Source organism: Bos indicus x Bos taurus, chromosome 3 (assembly GCF_003369695.1).
Source record: "Bos indicus x Bos taurus breed Angus x Brahman F1 hybrid chromosome 3, Bos_hybrid_MaternalHap_v2.0, whole genome shotgun sequence".
In the NCBI taxonomy this organism is placed as follows: domain Eukaryota; kingdom Metazoa; phylum Chordata; class Mammalia; order Artiodactyla; family Bovidae; genus Bos; species Bos indicus x Bos taurus.
In genome coordinates this window covers 26,863,220-26,886,731 of record NC_040078.1, presented here as the reverse complement: position 1 = coordinate 26,886,731, position 23,512 = coordinate 26,863,220, and the positions used below count along the sequence as shown (strand labels likewise).

The window sequence follows — 23,512 nt, the reverse complement described above, 5'->3', positions numbered from 1 at the left end:
GTCTCAGCAGTAAAAGAATTCACTTGCTAATGTAGGAGCTAAAGGAGCCACAGGTTCAAGGCCTGGGTCAGGAAGATCCCCTGGGGAAAGGCATGGCAGCCCACTTTAGGACTCTTACCTGAAAAATCCCACAGACAGAGGAGCCTGGTGGGCTACAATCCATAGGGTGGCAAAGAGTCGGACACGACTGAAGCGATGGCACACACGCATATAACAATGTGAGATAACATAAGAATTTAAAAGGGAGAAACGTTTGACCAATACCTTACCATCTACTGTTCAGATTTAACAATCTGTACTGTGAAAAATATTAAAATAAATCAAAGAAAGAGACATTTTATTAAATATTATATGACTTGGTTCCTGTGTACTAGGATCTAAAATCTAGTTGGAGAGATTAGGTCAACAAGAGCAGAATAAGGCAAGCTCCACTAAAAGAGCAAACTAACAAAATCACTGTCTGGGGAGGCCTTACAAATAGCTGTGAAAAGAAGAGAAACGAAAATCAAAGGAGAAAAGGAAAGATATAAGCATCTGAATACAGAGTTCCAAAGAATAGCAAGGAGAGATAAGAAAGCCTTCCTCAGCGATCAGTGCAAAGAAATAGAGGAAAACAACAGAATGGGAAAGACTAGAGATCTATCTCTTCAAGAAAGTTAGACATACCAAGGGAACATTTCATGCAAAGATGGGCTCAATAAAGGACAGAAATGGTATGGACCTAACAGAAGCAGAAGATATTAAGAAGAGGTGGCAAGAATACACAGAAGAACTGTACAAAAAAGATCTTCACGACCAAGATAATCACCATGGTGTGATCACTGACCTAGAGCCAGACATCCTGGAATGTGAAGTCAAGTGGGCCTTAGAAAGCATCACTACGAACAAAGCTAGTGGAGGAGATGGAATCCCAGTTGAGCTATTTCAAATCCTGAAAGATGATGCTGTGAAAGTGCTGCGCTCAATATGCCAGCACATTTGGAAAACTCAGCAGTGGCCACAGGACTGGAAAAGGTCAGTTTTCATTCCAATCCCAAAGAAAGGCAATGCCAAAGAATGCTCAAACTACCGCACAATTGCACTCATCTCACATGCTAGTAAAGTAATGCTCAAAATTCTCCAAGCCAGGCTTCAGCAATACGTGAACTGTGAACTTCCTGATGTTCAAGCTGGTTTTAGAAAACGCAGGGGAACTAGAGATCAAATTGCCAACATCCTCTGGATCATGGAAAAAGCAAGAGAGTTCCAGAAAAACATCTATTTCTGCTTTATTGACTATGCCAAAGCCTTTGACTGTGTGAATCACAATAAACTGTGGAAAATTCTGAAAGCAATGGGAATACCAGTCCACCTGACCTGCCTCTTGAGAAACCTATATGCAGGTCAGGAAGCAACAGTTAGAACTGGACATGGAACAACAGACTGGTTCCAAATAGGAAAAGGAGTACGTCAAAGCTATATATCGTCACCCTGCTTATTTAACTTCTATGCAGAATACATCATGAGAAACGCTGGACTGGAAGAAGCACAAGCTGGAATCAAGATTGCTGGAAGAAATATCAATCACCTCAGATATGCAGATGACACCACCCTTATGGCAGAAAGTGAAGAGGAACTAAAAAGCTTCTTGATGAAAGTGAGAGAGGAGAGGGAAAAAGTTGGCTTAAAGCTCAGCATTCAGAAAACTAACATCATGGCATCTGGTCTCATCACTTCATGAGAAATAGATGGGGAAACAGTGGAAACAATGTCGGACTTTATTTTGGGGGGCTCCAAAAACACTGCAGATGGTGACTGCAGCCATGATATTAAAACACGCTTACTCCTTGGAAGGAAAGTTATGACCAACCTAGATAGCACATTGAAAAGCAGAGACATTACTTTGCCAACAAAGGTCCATTTAGTCGAGGCTATGGTTTTTCCAGTGGTCATGTATGGATGTGAGAGTTGGACTGTGAAGAAAGCTGAGCGCCAAAGAATTGATGTTTTTGAACTGTGGTGTTGGAGAAGACTTTTGAGAGTCCCTTGGACTGCAAGGAGATCCAACCAGTCCATTCTGAAGGAGATCAGTCCTGGGTGTTCATTGGAAGGATTGACGCTAAAGCTGAAACTCCAGTACTTTGGCCACCTCATGCAAAGAGTTTACTCATTGGAAAAGACTGACTTTGGGAGGGATTGGGGGCAAGAGGAGAAGGGGACAACAGAGGATATGACTGGATGGCATCACCAACTCAATGGACATGAGTTTGAGTGAACTCCGGGAGTTGGTGATGGACAGGGAGGCCTGGCGTGCTGCAATTCATGGGGTTGCAAAGAGTCAGACATGACTGAGTAACTGAACTGAACAAAATCACTGCAGATGGTGACTGCAGCCATGATATTAAAACACGCTTACTCCTTGGAAGGAAAGTAATGACCAACCCGGATAGCATATTTAAAAGCAGAGACATTTCTTTGCCAACAAAGGTCCGTCTAGTCAAGGCAATGGTTTTTCCAGTGGTCATGTATGGATATGAGAGTTGGACTGTGAAGAAAGCTGAGCACCGAAGAATTGATGCTTTTGAACTGTGGTATTGGAGAAGACTTTTGAGAGTCCCTTGGACTGCAAGGAGGTCCAACCAGTCCATCCTAAAGGAGATCAGTCCTGGGTGTTCTTTGGAAGGAATGATGCTAAAGCTGAAACTCCAATACTCTGGCTACCTCATGCAAAGAGTTGACTCATTGGAAAAGACCCTGATGCTGGAAAGGATTGGGGGCAGGAGGAGAAGGGGATGACAGAGGATGAGATGGCTGGATGGCATCACCGACTCCATGGACACAGGTTTGTGTAACCTCCAGGAGTTGGTGATTAACAGGGAGGCCTGGCGTGCTGCGATTCATGGGGTCCCAAAGAGTTGGACACGACTGAGCAACTGAACTGAACTGAACAACAGTTTCTATTTTTGAGCTTGGTACTTTCCCAGCACTACCTAGGTCCTGTCCACATGTTACCCCACTGATGCACTCCACTGCTGAATCCTGCCAGCCCAGACTTCAAAACACACCCTGATAGTTCCTATTCCTCACCCCACCCCATCATTTCTTACCCACCCTCAGCTAGTCATTGTTCCCACAGCCTCCTAACTGGTTTTCCTGCTTCTCCTTTTTCATCAGCAAGAACTATTCTCTACCCAGGATCCAGAATAATTCATTTAAACACTCAAGTCATCACAATTTCACTCCTATTCAAAACTCTCTGAGACTTGCTACTTCACTGGGAATTTAACAAGTTAGTCTTTAAGGGCCCACAAAACTTTATCTCTAGAATCCAGCCCTGACTACTTGTACAGTTTAATTTCCTATTTACTCTCCAGCACAGTGGTCTCCTCAAAGTTCCTTAAATATTTGAAACCTATTTCAAGGTTTTTGCTGCCATCCTCTCTGTCTGGAATACTACTCTCCCAGTCACCTGGCCTGTTCCATCACTTCCTTTTAAGTCTACACTCAACTGTTTCCCCTTTTAAAGAGACCTCCCCTGACTACACTATATAAAATACTAACTACCAGAGAATGACTGAATGAAATATACCTCCATCCCACAGAGCACTATGCAGCTGTAAAAAAAAAAAAAAACAAGAGGATGATTTCTATGAACTGATATGGAATTATGGAAATCATATGGAATATGATTTTCCAGACATGTGGTTAAGTGACAAAATCAACCTATAAGAGAGTACATTGAGTATGTTACCTATTGTTTGAAAGAGAGAGTTAGAAACAAACATATGTATCTGTTTGTATCCACAAAAAGAAACAGGAAAGACAAAAACAAACAAATGATACACTGTAGGGAGAGAGATAGGGATGGAATAGAATTTCTGAGCACTTTTTAAATGGTCATCCCTCAGTATCCACAGGGTATCGGTTCCAGGACCCCAGTGGATACCAAACTCTGAGAAGGCTGAAGTCCCTTACATAAAAACGGCATAGTAACCTATGCACATCTTCTCATATACTTTAAATCATCTCTAGATAACTTATACTATCTAATACAATGTAAATGCTACTTAAATAATTGTAAATACAACATAGTTCAGTTCAGTCGCTCAGTCGTGTCCAACTCTTTGCGACCCCATGAACTGCAGCTCGCCAGGCCTCCCTGTCCATCACCAACTCCTGGAATCCACCCAAACCCATGTGCATTGAGTAGGTGATGCCATCCAAATACAACATAAATGCTATTTAAATAATTGTCAGAATACAGCAAATTCAAGTTTCGCTTTTTGAGATTTTATGGAATTTTTTTCCCTGAATATTCTTGATCTGTGGTTGGTTGAATCCACAGAGGCAGAACCTGCAAATATGGAAGGCCAGCTGTGTTTGGTTTTTATTTGAACCATGTTAACAGATTCCATATTTTAAAATTAAATTAAGGTGGGGGAAACCCTAAAATTGAATAGACAGAAACACATTGATGTAACTATGTATCCATTTGATAACATAACCACACAGAAGAAAAATTAAGAACTCAGGTAACTTGAAAATACAGTGTTCTGTACATATTTAGTGGAATATGTGGAAGAATAAAAGTTTTGAACTATATTTAGTAAAACTTGTGCTTGGGAGTAGTATTGGCACAGGAATTATGGAACTAGTTTGTGTTTAATGTAGATTAGGCAAATATTCTAATGCTACTAAGAATAGAATTCTTAGGAGGAAGTTCTTAGGGAGGAAACAGAAGAATTGAATTGTTGGATTACTTTGTGGTAACAAGATAAATGCATGACTTTGTGAAAGCTATTCCTAGCTCTGAGAACTGACAGGGCCTAGCAAGCTGTGACTTCAGGAGCCTTGAGCACACCCAGTGTGTGTGTGTGCTCAATCGCTCAGTCGTGTCTTAGTCTTCCCGACTCCATGGACTGTAGCTCATTAGGCTCCTCTAGTCCATGGGGTTTCCCAGGCAAGAATACTAGAGTGGGTTGCCATTTCCTTCTCCAGGGGGTCTTCCCAACCCAGAGATCAAACCCGTGTCTCTTATGTCTCATTAGCAGGCGGATTCTGTACCACTGAGCCACCTGGGAGACCCTTAGCACATCTAGCACCCAGATCTTAAATTCTAAATACCATTCCCCACTAAACGAAAAAGGGAATCTAATGAGCCCAAGGCTGAGGCAGGAAAGGTACAAAATGAGCCCAGAACATCCTTCTATGCCAACAAAGAAGGAAGTGCTCAAAACTGAAGCTTGGAGGGGTTCCCAGTGACCAAATTCAGGATCACCAAGCATCAGAATGGATAATGACCGGAATGCTATATTAAATGATACCCATGAGTCCTTACTAGTACTAAAAAATAGAATAAAAAGGGAGGTGCAAAAGCTCTTTGTTACTAAAGATTGTCAATAAAGTATATAGACAAATAGGGATAGAAAATTTCCGTCTGCAACAATTTAGTGATAATAGACTTGGGGAAGAATTATCACTGAGTGCTAAAACACGGGGTGAAAGATTGTTGGAGAACAGGATATTCACACAATCTCAAAGTGTTACTTAATGAATCTCGTATTACAGACATAGCTCATTTTATTATGCGGCATTTTATTGCACTTTGTAGACACTGTGCTTTGTACACAAACTGAAGTTTCGTGGCAACTCTGCATTGTCAGATAGTAATCAGCATTCTTTAGCAATAAAATATTTTTTAAATTAAGGTATGTACATTTTCTTAGACACAATGCTACGGCACACTTAGACTACAGTATAATGTAAATGTCATTTTTAAATGCACTAGGAAATAAAAACTCATATGACTTGCTTTATTGCGATATTTGCTTTATTGAAGTGGTTAGGAACTGAGCCCACCTATCTCCTATATTTACTCGCCTCTACAATAGAGAAATCTGATAGACCTCACCTTAACCAATCAATCAACATTAACATCTCCGATAATCAGCAAATGGACTGCATCTGCACCCTGATGAGATGCACACCTGTGCTCAGGAAAGTCCACATCAGAATTTAAGCATGCACTCCAACACTGAGGGACATTTATATAAAACAACTCGTCCAGACCCTTCAAAAAGAGCAATGTCATAAAGTTTAAAAAAAGAAAAACGTTGGCAACAGTTTATATTTTTAGATTCAAAGGGATTAAAAAAGCATGGGGCTTCCCTGGTAGTTCAGCTGGTAGAGAATCTGCCTGCAATGCAGGAGACCCTGGTTCGATTCCTAGGTCAGGAAGATCCCCTGGAGGAGGGCATGGCAACCCACTCCAGTATTCTTGCCTGGTGAGTCGCCATGGACAGAGGAGCCTGGCGGGCTACAGTCCATGGGGTCGCAAAGAGTCGGACAGGACTAGGCGACTAAGCATAGCACAGCACAAACAGGCATGAGTACCAAACTTGATGTATGATCCAGGACTGGCTTCTGGACCCCATCTGAACACAGTCTTTTATCAATGCTATACTTCCTGATGCTGAAAATGGTGCCAGGGCTTACTGGAGACATATTATTCTTACAAGACCTATGTTGAAATATTTAGGGTTAAGGTGTTGTAAGAGCTGCAATTCTCAAACGGTTTAGCAAAAAACAACAACAAAAAGTAACTGGGTAGGTGTGGGTGTTTGTCTCTAGTAAACCAAATGTGATAAAATGTTAATAACTGGTGATTCAAGGAGAAAGGCATGCCAAGTGTTCACTGTACTGTTTTTGCAACTATTCTAAAGATTTTACGTCTTTCGAAATTTAAGAAAATTAGTAAGAACTATTAACCACTTCCATTTCCCTTGCTCTGCACTACTAATCTCTGTATTAGTAAATGTTCACCACCACCCAACAACTACACATTCACTGCTTTCTTTCTTCACTGTCTCTTCCCCACTCTAATAATTGTAAGCTTCCCTGTGCTGACACAGAGCTGTCAGTCAGTAAGTATGTGTTGAATGGCTGAAGCTCACAATCATTCTATGAAGCAGATGTTAGTATCCTTTCTCTCACATGTGTGGTGCTCTCTCTTCAAAGACAAAGATACAGAGTCACAGAGAAGTGAGGCAACTTACAGAAGTTTAACCGTGAGGGGCAGGGCCAGGGTCTGAGATCCAATACTGTTAATCACTGTTAGGCAGCTTTCCCCACTGAGACCGGCTTGGTACCCAAAGGGCTCACTATCTGCAGAGCTATAGAGTTTTCCTTAGCACAAAGCCTATCCAGAGAAGATAATATTTATGCTTGCAGAACCAAATGACCTCTGAATAAATAAATGAATTAGGTGGGAGAGACCACCATGAGGGGACTGTTTAGAGAGTCTTCCTAGAAGAGGTGTGGCTAGATGGGTAGACTGTTTTCAGTGGAAAAGAGCATAGCAACAGGCAGTGGTGGCCAAAGGTGCCTTCTGAGACCAGGGAGAGACCCGCACATCTGAAGGAATTACCTCATCCATTCAACCTTGGTATGTGCTTCTTCCTCGTGCTGACAGCTCTGGCCTATGAAACCCTCACAGCCTTTGGGGCCTGTGATGGTACCTGTCCAGGCCCCCTCTGCCTCCAATCCCTCTCAACTACAATCTTTTCTCTTCATTGCTGCCAGATTATTCTAAGTGGATGGGTCTGCTCCTGTCAGGCCCAGAAACAGGTCTCTTTTGCCTGCAGGAGAGAATCCCAGCTCCCAAAGGGGACTTTCAGGGTCCCCCATGGGGCCTCAGGATCCCACCGGCACACTCCAATGACACTGATGGCTCCCTACTGCCTCTACACTCTCCTCCTCTTTCTTTCTTGATCTCCTCTTTCTTTCTTGATCCCCTCCTCTTGGCATCTTTTCCCACATCATGGCATGATACCACCGGTCCTCGGAGGCTAGGTTCAAACACTCTCCCTTCCAGGAAGTTTTTGCTTCAGGAAAGATATTTGATTTCACCAAAGATGTGGTTCTCTTCCCTCTGCATGCCCGCAGCACTTTATATTTACCTCTCTTACAACATTTAATTCTGTGCCTTACACTGTAGGTACTTTTGAGCACATGTCAACCCCCACCACGACCACCCCTACCCAGGCTGTATTCCATAGCGCATAGACGCGTGCCTCCCACAGGCACTCAACACACTCTGAACGCAGAGTGGAGAGGAAAGGCTGATCAGGTGTGTGCGCTAAAGGGCCAGCAGGGGGATTCCAAGTACTAGTTAAGGGGGCTATTACTATGCACCAGGTGTTTGGCTATGACTTAATTAGGGGCCTGTGTGGGAAAAGGTTGATGATGTGGGTGAGGAGGTAAAAAAATGGAGACAAAGATACCTATCTTATGGGGCTGCCGTGACAATTTAACTGAAGAAGTGTGAAAAGGAGAAACACAGTCCGAGACACTCACACATTCGTCCTTTTCTGTTCAGAAGGGAGGGGAAAGCAGCACCAGCCACACTACTTAGAAACTCCGAATCGAGGCCCTCTCCTTCCGGCTACGAGGCGATTCTGAACCACCGCCATCAGCCAGGGCGCGGCCGCGGGACAGGCGCGGTTGCACTTGGCTTTGGCCGCGGCGCGCGCGCACACAGCGGGATCCACTGCCCGTGGAGACCCGCCCCGGACAAGCTCGCGGGCTGCGGAAGCAGTAAAAAAAAAAAAAACAACTGCTCAAGTTCTGGACGATGGCGTCTCGAGAAGTAGTAACTTAGTCACTGGGGTCGCGCAGAAAAGGCACCCCTTCCAGAAGAACACGGGGTGGAAGATAATTGGGGATCGGGGGTCGAGGGAATTAAGAAGGATTCCCAAAGGGCGGAACGAGCGCAGGGGAGGTGAACGAGCCGGAGTCTGGTTTCTTTTTCCCAGACCTCAGAGCCTGAGGAGCAAGTTTCTTACTGACCACCCTATGGTGATTTGTGGATGACACGATAAGTTGCCTCGCACGTGCCCCCCGCCACCTTCGCCACCCGAATTTGCAGCCGCCTTGGACCGCGCCCGTCCACCGGGCCCGGAGCCCGGGGGCCACTGACACCTCCCGCTACCGGTCCCTGTGGGCTCCCGGAGGAAGCCTCCACTCACCCAATTTGAGGAACAGGTAGACCACTCCAAGGACCCCCAGGGCCCACCCAGGGGCGCTCCCTGCGGCCATGGCGGTCCGGGCAGTTTCTGCTAATGGCTCGCAGCCGCACAACTCTGTCTGCCGGAGGGCCAGCCCCGCCTCTCGCGCCCCGCCCCGCCTCTCGCGCCCCGCCCCGCCTCTCGCGCCCCGCCTCGCCCCGCCTGCCTCGCGGCAGGCTGGCACCGGATGCAGTCTGGGCGCCGGTCCTTTCCTCTTCTCGCGGACTCGGTTCGGGTCCCAGTCGTTCCTGCCATTCCGCAGCCACCCGCTTTGCTCTGTTGAGCTCTTTAGCAAAAGTGGCGTGCGTTTTTACAACCAGGTTTATCCTCGTTCCTCCCGCACTTTTCCTTGGCATTTGGAACGCGATGGAGGCGCCCCCGCAGCTGGGGGTATTGGACTGTCGCTCCCGAAAGCTGCGCCCCACTGGGCGGGAAGTGACAGGAGAACTCTGGTGGGACACGGACGTTCTGAAGCGCTTTCCAGCAGCTGCAGCAGCGCAGAAGTTTTACCTGCCGGTTAAGACGGTGAAGAACTTGCCCACAATGCAGGAGACCCAAGTTCGATCCCTGGATCGGGAAGATTTCCCTGGAGAAAGGAACGGCAACCCCCTCCAATATTCTTGCCTGGAGAATCCTATGGACAGAGGAACCTGGCGGGCTACAGTCCGTGAGGTCGCAAAGAGTCCTGAGCAAGTAGCACACACACTCCCCATTTATGACTAGATAAAACAGCCTCTTTGAAACCACTCTTTCCTCAAATATTAAAACGGAAGGAAATGGGACATCTTAGACAACTGCTAGAATGTGTAGAGTTCCCTGGTGCAGCCCCAACCTCCCCACCCCTCTTAAGTTCCTATCTCTCCTCATTCGAGTGCAGTCACCTTTTCCTTAAGACTGACTCCCACCCCAGCACTCCCCTACGCGGAGCTGGGATTTCCAGCCTCGGGTTTCTCCCTTCTCCATTTGCTCTGTTTCACTCTTCCTCCTAACCATCAGGCTGAGGAGTCAGAGCTGTTCACTCCCTCAGTGTTTGGCCTCCCCAAATCTCTGTCCCTCAAGCTGCAGTGGGCTCGTGCACGCTCCATCTTACTAGCTAGTCCTCGCCTCAAATCCACCTGCTCCCAGACTTAGTTACTACTGTATTCCCAGAACCAGCTCCTGGCATGGGCCTCCATGACAGCTCCCTTTCTTTCAGATAGAAGCACCAGAATGACCTCTGCTCAGCACTTTGGCTCAGGGAACTCTTCCTTACCATGTGAGCAGGAAACTCCTCCAGTGAACTGGACTCATGAACTGGATCCTCTGTTGTCCTAACAAACACCAACCTGTTTGCCAGTTGTGAAAGAGTGGAAATGTGCTTTATTCTTGCTGTGATTGCCATCATCCTCAGGTGGGGACCCCAAAACACTCAAGATACTTTAACTACACTGTAAGAATCCATAAATTATTTCTTAAATTAGCCATGAAATTGTAAAAGGTGTCTATATCTGTGGAATTTCTGGGACCAATGTACCATACCTATGCTACCCTTCAGTTCAGTTCAGTTCAGTCACTCAGTCGTGTCCGACTCTTTGCGACCCCATGAATCGCAGCATGCCAGGCCTCGCTGTCCATCACCAACTCCCGGAGTTCACCCAGACTCATGTCCATCAAGTCAGTGATGCTATCCAGCCATCTCATCCTCTGTCGTCCCCTTCTCCTTCTGCCCGCAATCCCTCCCAGCATCAGAGTCTTTTCCAATGAGTCAACTCTTCTCATGAGGTGCCCAAAGTACTGGAGTTTCAGCTTTAGCATCAGTCCTGCCAAAGAAATCCCAGGGCTGATCTCCTTCAGAATGGACTGGTTGGATCTCCTTGCAGTCCAAGGAACTCTCAAGAGTCTTCTCCAACACCACAGTTCAAAAGCATCAATTCTTCGGTGTTCAGCCTTCTTCACAGTCCAATTCTCATATCCATACATGACCACAGGAAAAACCATAGCCTTGACTAGATGGACCTTTGTTGGCAAAGTAATGTCTCTGCTTTTGAACATGCTATCTAGGTTGGTCATAACTTTCCTTCCAAGGAGTAAGCGTCTTTTAATTTCATGACTGCAGTCACCATCTGCAGTGATTTTGGAGCCCAGAAAAATAAAGTCTGACACTGTTTCCACTGTTTCCCCATCTATTTCCCATGACGTGATGGGACCAGATGCCATGATCTTCATTTTCTGAATGTTGAGCTTTAAGCCAACTTTTTCACTCTCCACTTTCACTTTCATCAAGAGGCTTTTGAGTTCCTCTTCACTTTCTGCCATAAGGGTGGTGTCATCTGCATATCTGAGGTTATTGATATTTCTCCCAGCAATCTTGATTCCAGCTTGTGCTTCTTCCAGTCCAGCATTTCTCATGATATACTCTGCATAGAAGTTAAATAAGCAGGGTGACAATATACGCCTTGACGTACTCCTTTTCCTATTTGGAACCAGTCTGTTGTTCCATGTCCAGTTCTAACTGTTGCTTCCTGACCTGCATACAAATTTCTCAAGAGGCATATCAGGTGGTCTGGTATTTCCATCTCCTTCAGAATTTTCCACAGTTGATTGTGATCCACACAGTCAAAGGCTTTGGCATAGTCAAGAAAGCAGAAATAGATGTTTTTCTGGAATTCTCTTGCTTTTTCCATGATCCAGCGGATGTTGACAATTTGATCTCTGGTTCCTCTGCCTTTTCTAAAACCAGCTTGAACATCAGGAAGTTCACAGTTCACGTATTGCTGAAGCCTGGCTTGGAGAATTTTGAGCATTAGGCATTCCCTATCATCTGAAGATACTGGGAAGATGAGGCAGGTACAGTGTGTAGCACAGAAAGTGAGAAGGTCAAGTTTCTCCTCTACTCTGGGCTGGCAAGAATTCAGTTTAACTTGGAAAGGTAAGATGGAGTCAGACCTTTAAACTCTGGGGAGCCCCTCCAAACCCCTCAAAGGTTTTGAACTGGGATGTGATATAACAGCAAACATCTGTTGAGTACTTACAATGGGCCAAGCCCTGTGTTAATTTCATCTTAATGATGTCCCTGTTTTTACAGATTAGGAAACTGAGGATCAGAGAAGGTAAATGACTTGCCCAAGGACACACAGCAAGGCACAGAACTGGGAGTCCAACCAAGCTTAAGTCCAAACCACCACTCTTACCCTTTCAGATAGGATGGGCAGCTATACTACTGTTTGGACTGGGCCAGCAAAAGCTGTCAACCCCCTCTGAGCAGGGCCAAGTAAAGGACCACCAAGTCACCTGGGACCGGGAAGCATCCCAGGCCATGGTCTCCAGGTACCAGGTAAGGAATGGTTCATTAAGTCTTCCTTGGTTGGCCATGTCTCTGGTCAAATGAATGATGCCAGCTCTTTCATTAAGAGACATGCTGCGGTTCCAACAAACATTTTTAGATACACCTATATATGCCTGGTAGCAGACTTCATGAATCAAATGTGGCTCAGAAGGCTGGACCTGCAATGCATCAGGCAGATGGCCAAAAAGGCCCTATCCATCTACTGAGGACTCGCCACCAGAAGGGCTGGATGTATTTTTACATCCTGTGACCAGTGTGGAGAGGTCCAGTTTTATCTGCTTGTCACTGTAAAGAAACATGGACTAGAAGAAAGGAGGGCTTGTTCAGTCTGCCTGTGTGGCATGGATGGGCTGCTGCTCTTCCCAGCATGTCACCCTCTGGTTCTCTGGCTCTAGTTCCTGCCAAACTTGGAACCACACCCAGGAAGCTTAGGAATCCTAGATAGAGCAAAACACTGCTCCTAATCCTGCATACATGAAAATGGTCCTCGCCCCAAGTGGAAGTGTACGTTCACTTTATTTAAATAAACATTGGGCAGATTAGCACCAAGGGGGTGTGTGTGTATGTGTGTGTGTGTGTGTGTGTTGGGGTAATTTTTATTCCGTAATATCCTGTTTCCCCTTTTCAAATGTTCCCCAGCAGAAAAGACAGCATTAGGAGAAAATTAGGCGAAAATAATACATAAGACTTAACACGGAACCATTCCAGGTACCCAAGAGATAAATAGTCACATTTCAACTCCTGGCCAAGCCAGCAGCTGCAAGAAGTTGATAAGCATGCAGCAAATGGGGCTGGGAAGCAGAGGAAAGCACATATTAAAAGCCTTTGAAAGGCCTGAGTTTTAAAAAGAAGAAAAAGAAAAAAAAAAAAAAGGAAGTACCTCCTTTTGCTTTTTACTTCCATCTAGTTCCTTCTGCACATTCTGTGAATTTTGAAGAATTACAGTTGGGTTCTGACTAACCACGTGTCACTGCTATAGCTTTAATCATGCCGTCATTCTTCCCAATTTGCAGATGTGATGAACTCGTCCCACCCTCAAACCTCCCAGCATTTGAGTTGTGTGGGGAAGGGACGCGTGTGCTGTGTGGCCTCACTGCACAGGAACCCACAGCTCTTGGGTTTTCTTCCATCCTGGAAAAGGTGTGCTGAGCATTTTGTGGTCAGGACAATACTAGAGTTGGAGGAAGGTGGTGAGGTCCTGCTGCCAAGACTAAGCAGAAGTTTGTCCCAAGTTCCTGCTGTCTTCTATCAGTTTCCTCTTACCATGTCCTGTGTCCCCACCTCTACCCCACCCACCCCCACCCAAAAGAAAGCTAGATTCTGAACTGGCCTATCTGGCCTCTGGGTCTGTGTGTTGAGAGGACTCTGGTCTTGACAGTCAGGGTAGATGTCTACGTATGTATGCTTGTGCATGCGTACCCCATGGGCTAGAGTCCATCAGGCTCCTCTGCCCATGGGATTATCCCAGCAAGAATACTGGAGTGGATTGCCATTTTCTCCTCCAGAGGATCTTCCCAACCCAGGGATCGAACCTGCATCTCTTGCATCGCCTGCATTGGCAGGCGGTTCTTTACCACCAATGCCACCTAGGAAGCCCTATGTGTGTGTGTGTGTGTGACACACATATGTACATACATACACATACATTTACTCTGTCAAATATACATATGTATATGTGTGTGTGTAAATATATATATGTATGTATAAATATACATTTTTTTAGCAGCTGACAGTAAAGTGTCTTGAGGAAGGGTTGCTTTATTATCCTGTATACAAAGGTGCCACTTGGGCTGGGGGTGGGGTGTGATAATAAAGGCCACAATTCACAAACCCTGAGTTTAGCAAGCCAATGTCAGGGGCAGAACTCCAGGCCCCCAGGGCATAGTTCATAGCCAAGAGTGGCGGATTAAGTGACGAGAAAGGACGACAGTGGACTCAGTCAATGTAAACAGCCATATTTTCAACATAATTTACTACAGGTCTCTGAAGTGTATATAAAACATTTTAGTGCAACATCTTACAAATAGTTTTCTTTTAAAAAAACAAAAAACAAATCAACAGCTCTCTACATCATGCACGGGTAGTCTGTCTACCCTACTTTTTTTTCTTCAACAGTAAACGCAGAGAAACCATTGTTTGAAAAAAACATGAAAACTTGCTACAGAAACCCCCTAGGGAAAGAGGGTGTGGTCATAGCCATGTCCTGGAATGGGCCTAGCACAGTGTGGTTTGTTATTAATGCAATATTGTAGATGCAGATAAGTCAACAGAGCTGTTGGCCGTTTTCCTCTCTGGGTCTCTCCTGTAGGCAACTTGCAATGAGGTCTCCCAGCCACTGGAGGCCAGCATTACCACTCAGCAGATGCCACATATCCACAGAAATGGCCAAAGAAAGAAGGTCCTTGGGATTTTCATAGAAAGCAGAAAAGCTCACCCTTTGAGCTCACCCGTTGATGGTACCCCCTGGCCCAACAGAAAATGCACAGGAATTAAAAAAAAAAAAAAAAAGACAATTATTAAAATACTGGCTTCGGTTTCTTTTTTCCTTTCAAATCTCCAGCAAGTGCTTCACTTATTTATATGCAGCACCGGCTTTTCTTTTTTCCGTGAACCTATTCAAACTCAAATCTTCATTACATGTCCCAGTTTCAGCCAGCCCTCCAGCATCTTTCCATTCAGATGGATGGAAAATACATCATCTTCTCATGTGGACTCAGTCTATAAATGAGGGGCCAGCAATTTCCCACCGAAAGCCCATACCCTGACATGAAGAAATGGGGCCAAAGGCCATCTTCTTTCCTCACCGCTGCACCTGTTCTGTACCTAGAGCATTGATGCAGCGCAAGAAACGGGCATGAGCATGGGAGGCATCGGTGGGATTAAGGTGGTGGTGCCTACACAGAGTTGCAGGAGAGGACTGGAACGCAGCCCGTGTAAGCCCGTCAGAAAACAGCCAGGCAACAGCGTTGCTTTCCCTTGGCTATGACACATCAAAGCACCTGCCAAGCACCCAGGTAAGGATCAGCGTCCACATGGCCTGGAATCCCACAGCTTCCCCTGGTGTCTGTTCAGCCTCAGGATTGGGTTCCACACAAATCTCTTGGGTTAGACTTAGTTCCAGATCTCCCAGACACTTTTTCCAAAGTGGGTTCTCCCTTGGGATTCAAGCTGCAAGTTCATAAGGAAGGGAGATGGCACTTGTGGACAGCAAAGTATGAGGAAGTGAAGTGAAGTCGCTCAGTCGTGTCCGACTCCTTGTGACCCCATGAACTGTAGCCTACAAGGCTCCTCTGTCCATAGAATTTTCCAGGCAAGAGTACTGGAGTGGGTTGCCATTTCCTTCTCCAGGGGATCTTCCCCATCCAGGGACTGAACCTGGGTCTCCCGCGTTGCAGGCAGACACTTTACCGTCTGAGTCACCAGAGAAGTGGCCAGCAAAGTATGAAGAAGCCAGGCAAAAAAAAAACATCTTCCAGGAGCAAGCAAAAGGAAGCACTTGCAACTGAGGATGCTCCGGGGCCCAGGATCTTGCCCAACAAGTGAAAAATAACAGGTGACATTGGCTTCACCAGGCTTTAAGGGACATCCAAATAAAAAGTCAACAATAAACAACCAAATCACGTAAAGCCACAAATGAGATCTAAGAAAGGGAAGGGTACAAAGTCCACGCATGTGATCACGTCCTGCTGAGATGGGGTAATCCATAAGGATTACAAAGAGCTGTGTCTGGGCTTCCCCTGGGCAGATATTCTTATGGCAGTGAGATGCAGGTCAAATGGTGAAGAAGAAAGACATCAATATCTTTGAGAAAGATGTAGTCAGAAGGAAGAAGGAAAACATAGTCTTCATACCTCCAGGGAGGTAGTTATTCCTCCCTGTTCTCCAACGCCAGGCTCTGGAAACCAGGGCTGGCTAGTGTCCCAGTGTTCATGAACCTAAGCTGTCAGCCGGCCCCTGTGCCTTCCCATGGTGTATGTGGTGGCTGCTTGAGCCCCGTGTGTTCAGCTCAGTTGCTGGCCCCTTTCCAGGCCCACTGGCCACTTGCCCTTAAGAGTGTGATAAAGCACCTGGAAACAGAAGCCCACCTGCTAACAGTTATCAGAGACTGCCCCTGCAGAACAGACCAAGCCAACAACCAGCCTTATTTCCTTCTTTCACTAATTGCTGACTTTGATCAATCTGAAAGTCAGTAGCTGAAAGTAACCTTCTGCCCACTTTAACTTGCAAAGTGTGTACTGTTCAGAGTTTCTGACTTGTTCTCCAACCAAGTCTGCTTATTTTTTGGCAAGGATAGGATGAAGCCTATTGCCCCCCCAGACAGATAGGCTGGGCTGGGCACTATTTACTCCTAGTGGGGTTTATACGCAGGATTTATCTTGTACATACACAGTTTTTTGAAGCTAAATTCAATGCTTTCATCTTGACTACAAAGTGGTTCCAACAACTCCAGCTGAGGGAAAAGATAAGATACAAATTGGGCCCATACTACACATAATTTTCAAGTCTCGTTAAGGAAGTAAAAAATGTTGGAGTATATTCTGATCCATGGGTGGCATTTTCAAGTGTGCAAAAATGAAAAAAGCCTTGGAAGAGAGTCCTTTGCACTATAAAGTCTGTCCTTCCTTTTGCCATCAGTTGTATTTCAGAGAAATTCATCCACATCATGGAATCCAAAAAGGGTAGACCAAAGGGATTGAAAAAGAGTCCCTTACAAAGAATAAGAACCCCTGTAACATCTATATCTGAGAATACTATATAAACCAGCGAGTAGACGTGGCACCGGGAGCTACTCACCACATTACCAAAAACAAAAACAAGAAACCTAACCGGCAGGATGGTGCCATCTGCTCGAAAATAGCTAACGGACCAAGACTGCCACCTAGAGGCAGTCTGCCTCTGACAGATGGGCGACTCTGAACACTTCTGAAGTCTGACTGTGTTCTGCGAGGGCACCCCAGAGGTCGGGTGCTGTCCGCTGTCTGGTGGTAGAGCAAGATGCGGCGAGGAGAGCCTCAGCTCCTCCGTGGTTTATGGTCACCTGCAGTCCCCTTAGTCTATGGCTCCTGGGTGGATACTGAGCACAGGGGGCTCCAGGCAAGTGGGGGAGTAGTTGAGGTGTGGCTCCTTGATCCACAACAGGGGCACCCCATTCTTCCCCTCAGAGTTCTTGCTGGAGTTCCGGCTCTTGAAGCGCACCAGCAGGATGGTGATGATAAGGATGCCAAAGATGGGGAAAGGGTAGAAGAAGACGAAGTAGAAGAGTGCGTCGTTGGAGCAGATGATGGACTGCAGGGTGGAACCTGAAAAGGACAGACAGGGAGACAAGACATGAGGGCTGAGAACCTGGGTGGTTGCTCACTCTTGAAGACCCCACCCAGATCCGCAGAAGTGACTTGGAAGAACTCCCATACCCACGCTATCTTTCCCCTCTTGCCACTAACGGAGGGCGGACTACCCATGTATTCTTATTCTCACACTCGTGACTCTTCGAATTCGTAGTTGGAAGTTCAAACAAAGCCAGGCCTCCATTTCCCACTGTGAGTCAGTATTACCACTTGGAAAGCCACATAAGAAAGTGTAATTTACTGATTAGGTACTCAACTGTATCTGAGATGGTGAAGACACTACCTCCACTTCAGCTTGAACCTCCTTGTTGGTTCTATTTTACATGTCCCTTTGCATTCGGTTCTGCTGCCAATGTCCTTCTTTGGGATAGAACACATTCTCTACCTACCAGCTTCTGAGAGCAGGTTTACCAGAAATGATGGTTATTTGATTAATGTTACCAATTAAAAAGTCATTATGGCCCACTTACACATGTCTGCAGTGTATCTGTGGCTGCACAGAATGCAGTGTTAGTTGTTCCTGGATACAGAGGAGAATGAAACCCCACACCTCTCACCCCATCAAGGACTGCTCTGGACTGGAGCCTGGGATCTAGGAGAGTGCATTTTCTCTGTAAAAGAAGGCTGCTGGATGATCTCTGTGTTCTATAAAGCTTACTAAATTTGGATAGCCACAGTGGTCAGATAAAATATGGTCTAAACACTTTCCCTTGTACTTTTGGACAGTGGGTTATTCAGCAGATCTTCAGAGGGTCTAAAGTACGATTCAGGGGGTTGGGTGGTTTTTTTTTTTTCTTTCTACTGAATAGCTGTTGTTCATCATTAAGAAAATTAGTACACATTTAAATGTATCAGATTTCCAAAGTATATGAGACTGGTGATATCAACCACTTTTGACCAATGAAACCTCAATTTCATAAGTTCTATCTAATAAACAGAAAGTTATCAAAGAAAAGAAAAAGCTGATGAAACTCAAAATTATCTGATACAATGTCATGCTGGGGAAAAAAAGCTGAAATTTCTAGCCTGTTTTTTAACTTCTACATCATAGGCTAATTCTACTGTAACAAACACCATTTTAGGTTGATCAGTTCCATATTTTGACAGAAGATCACTCAAAAGACTTCCTCATTAGAACGAATAATTCAGGTCAGTATGATGAAAACATTGTGTTCTGGACCATTCTGTAGCAACAGCTGCTGGTTAACTGCTGCTAAGCTCTTACCAGATGTCCTGTAACATCACTGGCCTTCTAGGCTGGTCTTCCCAACTAATCATGCAAAATCCACCTAATCCTCCATGTCACCCTCCGAAATAAAAATGACCCAGGAACTTGAGAAAAAGCAAGAAGGCAGTGAGGTACTTAGACTTCATTTTCTTTTCTTCTTTCCCTTCAGTTCAGTTGCTCAGCTGTGTCCAACTCTTTGCGAACTCAGCAGAACTCATGAACCTCAGCACGCCAGGCCTCCCTGTCCATCACCAACTCCTGGAGTCTACCCAAACCCATGTCCATCAAGTCAGTGATGCCATCCAACCATCTCATCTTCTGTCGTCCCCTTCTCCTCCTGCCTTCAATCTTTCCCAGCATTAGGGTCTATTCAAATGAGTCAGCTCTTCACATCAGGTGGCCAAAGTACTGGAGTTTCAGCTTCAGCATCAGTTCTTCCAATGAACACCCAGGACTGATCTCCTTTAGGATGGACTGGTTGGATCTCCTTGCAGTCCAAGGGACTCTCAAGAGTCTTCTCCAACACCATAGTTCAAAAGCATCAATTCTTCAACACTCAGCTTTCTTTATAGTTCAACTTTCACATCTGTACATGAGCACTGAAAAAACCATAGCTGTGACTAGACGGACCTTTGTTGGCAAAGTAATGTCTCTGCTTTTGAATATGCTCTCTAGGTTGGTCATAACTTTCCTTCCAAGGAGTAAGCGTCTTTTAATTTCATGGTTGCAATTACCATCTGCAGTGATTTTGGAGCCCAGAAAAATAAAGTCAGCCATTGTTTCCACTGTTTCACCATCTATTTGCCATGATGTTGGGGTCCTTTAATGGACCGGAACCTGGTGGTCCGGAGTTGACGATAAGAAAGTGAAAGAGAGACAGCCAGAGGGAGGGGGAGAGAGGGGAAGAAAGAAAGAAATAAAGACACGGGGACCCAAGCTCTGATGGAGCAAAGGTGCTTTAATGATCTTTCTGTGAGTATATATAGGCTGTTGTACAAGAAATTTCTTTCGACAATGATAAAGATCAGAAAACCGAACGTATAGTAACCATTACCAAGGGAACAAGGGATTAATAATGGTCACAAGGTCAGGAGACAATCCATATCTCAAGAAAGGGGATCGGAACTAAGCAGTTGTATCATAAAGAGAATGTTTACTGAAGGAGATTCAAGCCTGTCTCACATAATGACCTCAGTCCTGGGAGCAGCTTGCTGTTCCGCTAGTTTCTGACAACAGAAACTGATAGGGAACAGAGGATTTATGAGAAACAGCATGTAGGAATCCTCCTGTTAAACATTCCCTGACAATTCCCCCTTATTTATTAGTAATATTTGTAAAAAGGGTTCTGACCATTAGAGTTTGTTTCGTTTTAACAATTTTTGCATGAAGGCAACAGTAGACAACAAATATAATTGTTAAGACAATCACCAAAATTACAGTTCCAGACCCGATGTTGTGAGTAATGCTTTGAAACCATCTGTGTGGGTCTAGCCCAGATAATTGATCAGCTAGTTGTTCAGCTAAAGTTTTCAAATTAGTGGAAGAGGGCAGATTTTTAGAAAATGTTTCAAAGATTTCTTTTTTTAAAATAATTATACATTCAGAGAGGCATTATCATGTATGTTTTGTAAATGGAATTTGATTTGTTCCCAGTTGTAGGCACTATTATTGAATTGAATAGGAGTAACACAAAATTGAGTAGAATTCCAATCACAGTTTAGCATCACCTGTTTTTGTACATCTATTAATTGATCTCCAACCCATTTGATGGCTGTTTTTAGTTCCTGTATTTCATCTTGAATATCCTCATCTATCTGAGCCTGAGTGGCCCACATAGTATGGGCATCTTTAGTCCAATTTTGAATAAAATTATGTGTTTGAATTGGGGTTCGTAAAGCAACACCACTGATAGCAGCAGTGGTGCAAATAGCTATTAATCCCAAAATGCCAAAAACCAGCCTTCTAATGAATCGTTTGGATCACCAGAGCAATTTAGTAAGTAACCGGGAAGCAAGTCCAGCCATGGGATCTTCTTCCCAGGGTCGTTGGAGATTTATTGGTAACCACAGACTATGTTGAGATCAAAGAATCAAAAGGGATTCATTTCTTAAGGAAATAGAAGAGTTAAGGGGGCAGTCCTAAGATGGCAGAGGAATCAGACGGGGAGACCACTTTCTCCCCCACAAATTCATCAAAAGAACATTTAAACGCTGAGTAAATTCCACAGAACAACTTCTGAATGCTGGCAGAAGACACCTGGCACCCAGAAAAGCAGCCCATTGTCTCTGAAAGGAGGTAGGAAAAAAATATAAAAGATAAAAAGAGAAACAAAAGAGGTAGGGATGGAGATCTGTCCTGGGAAGGGAGTCTTAAAAAAGAGAGAGGTTTCCAAACACCAGGAAACACTCTAACTGGCGAGTCTGTGGTGAGCTTTGGAACCTCAGAGGGCAACATAACCAGGAGGAAAAATAAATAATTAAAACCCACAGATTATGTGCCCAACGGTAACTCCCAGCAGAGAAGCAGTGCAGACGCCTGCATCTGCCACTAGCAAGCGGGGGCTAGGCAGGGAGGCGTGGGCTGCATTGCTTAGAGTAAGGACCGGGCCTGAATGCCCCGAGGGCAATCTGAGGGAACTAACTTGAGATAGCAAACCAGACTGTGGGATAGCTACCACACAAAAACCAGCTCACAGAACAAAGGACTGACTAGAGCTAGCCGGCTGCAGACTGGCCCATCCTCCGCCGGAGACAGGCAGGCAAAGGCAGCCAGAGCCGGAAGGGTGCAATCGTGGCCCCAGAGAGGCATTATCTACCAATCTGCAAGCAGGCTTCGTTGCTAACCAAGACTTCTTGGGATTCTGGACGGTCAACATCCGCCTGAGATGGTGCGCCGGTTGTACACCCAGAAAACCGAGCAGCAGGGACGGGGGAGGCGATAAGTCACAGATACCATGCTCGCCAAACACCTGGTCACCTGAGCTGCTTGGACCTGGGAAAAGCACAAAACACAGGCCCAACTAAGTCTGTGCCTCTGTGGAGTACCCGAGTACCCGAACCTGAGCGGCTTAGACCTGGGAGGTGCATACAACCCAGGGCCGGCCTCAGACAGTTCCCGGCAGAGCAACCTAGAGCCTAAGCAGTGTAGACTGGGAAAGCACACACACCGTGAGCGGGGGCAAACCCAGTGTGGCCGAGACACTGCAAGCACACGCCAGTGATATTTGTTTGCAGCGTCCCTCCCTCCCCACAGCACGACTGAACAAGTGAGCCTAAAAAAGTGTCCACCACCGCCCCCTTGTGTCAGGACACTGAAGAGGCCAGCAAAAAGAAGAAGCGAGAACAGAGGGAATCACCTTGGAAGTGACAGGTGCAAGAGATCAAAACCCTGTCGTTAGCAACGACTACATAGGAAGGGGCCTATAGATCTTGAGAAGTATAAGCCAGATCAAGGAACTATCTGAAAGTGAAGTACAGATGGAGAAGTCATGAGCCAAATGTAAGAATAAGACTGAAAGCCAGAGGCAGTAGGCTTACGTCCAAATCCTGAGAACACCAGAGAACTCCTAACTCCAGGGAACATTAATCAATAGGAGCTCATCAAACGCCTCCATACCTACACTGAAACCAAGCACCACCCAAGGGCCAACAAGTTCCAGAGCAAGACATACCATGCAAATTCTCCAGCAACACAGGAACATAGCCCTGAGCTTCAATATGCAGGTTGTCCAAAGTCACTCCAAACCCACTGACATCTAACTCACTACTGGACACTTCATTGCACTCCAGAGACAGAAGTCCAGCTCCACCCACCAGAACACCGACACACGCTTCCCTAACCAGGAAAACTGGACAAGCCACCTGTCCAACCCCACCCACAGCGAGGAAAGTCCACAATAAAGAGAACTCCACAAACTGCCAAATACGGAAAGGCCACCCCAAACACAGCAATATAAACAAGATGAAGGAACAGGTAAAGGAACAGGATAAATGCCCACCAAACCAAACAAAAGAGGAAGAGATAGGGAATCTACCTGATAAAGAATTCTGAATAATGATAGTGAAAATGATCCAAAATCTTGAAAACAAAATGGAGTTACAGATAAATAGCCAGAGACAAGGATTGAGAAGATGCAAGAAAGGTTTAACAAGGACCTAGAAGAAATAAAAGAGTCAATATATAATGAATAGAGCAATAAATGAGATCAAAAACACTTTGGAGGGAACCAACACTAGAATAACAGAGGCAGAAGATAGGATAAGTGAGGTAGAAGATAGAATGGTAGAAATAAATGAAACAGGAAAAAGGAAAACGAATGAAAAGAAATGAGCACAATCTCAGAGACCTCTGGAACAATGTTAAACGCCCCAACATTTGAATCATAGGAATCCCAGAAGAAGAAGACAAAAAGAAAGACCATGAAAAAATACTTGAGGAGATAATAGTTGAAAACTTCCCTAAAATGGGGAAGGAAATAATCACCCAAGTCCAGGAAACCCAGAGAGTCCCAAACAGGATAAACCCAAGGTGAAACACCCCAAGACACATATTAATCAAATTAATAAAGATC

At 45.2% G+C, this 23,512-nt stretch overlaps 2 protein-coding genes across 12 annotated transcripts in view; both read right to left on the bottom strand.

The window, feature by feature from the left end:
• CD58 (CD58 molecule) overlaps positions 1-9,157 on the bottom strand; it is a 63,337-nt gene extending 54,180 nt beyond the window's left edge. For 3 of the 8 annotated variants that reach the window (XR_003510082.1, XM_027535855.1, XM_027535860.1), the window contains exon 1: positions 9,006-9,142. Coding sequence is in view for 7 of the 8 variants with exons in the window: in XM_027535855.1 (XP_027391656.1) it covers positions 9,006-9,075 (70 nt within the window). In the remaining variant the exon portion in view is untranslated. Of the gene's footprint in view, positions 1-8,334; positions 8,355-9,005 lie in introns of those variants that run through there. The other 5 variants (XM_027535836.1, XM_027535838.1, XM_027535848.1 and 2 more) reach the window with 5 other exon arrangements.
• Positions 9,158-14,308: 5,151 nt separating this feature from the next.
• IGSF3 (immunoglobulin superfamily member 3) overlaps positions 14,309-23,512 on the bottom strand; it is a 129,981-nt gene continuing 120,777 nt past the window's right edge. For all 4 annotated transcript variants that reach the window (XM_027535813.1, XM_027535823.1, XM_027535828.1 and 1 more), the window contains one exon: positions 14,309-17,669. In XM_027535813.1, coding sequence (XP_027391614.1) covers positions 17,419-17,669 — 251 coding nt within the window. In that variant the 3' untranslated portion in view covers positions 14,309-17,418. The remainder of the gene's footprint in view (positions 17,670-23,512) is intronic.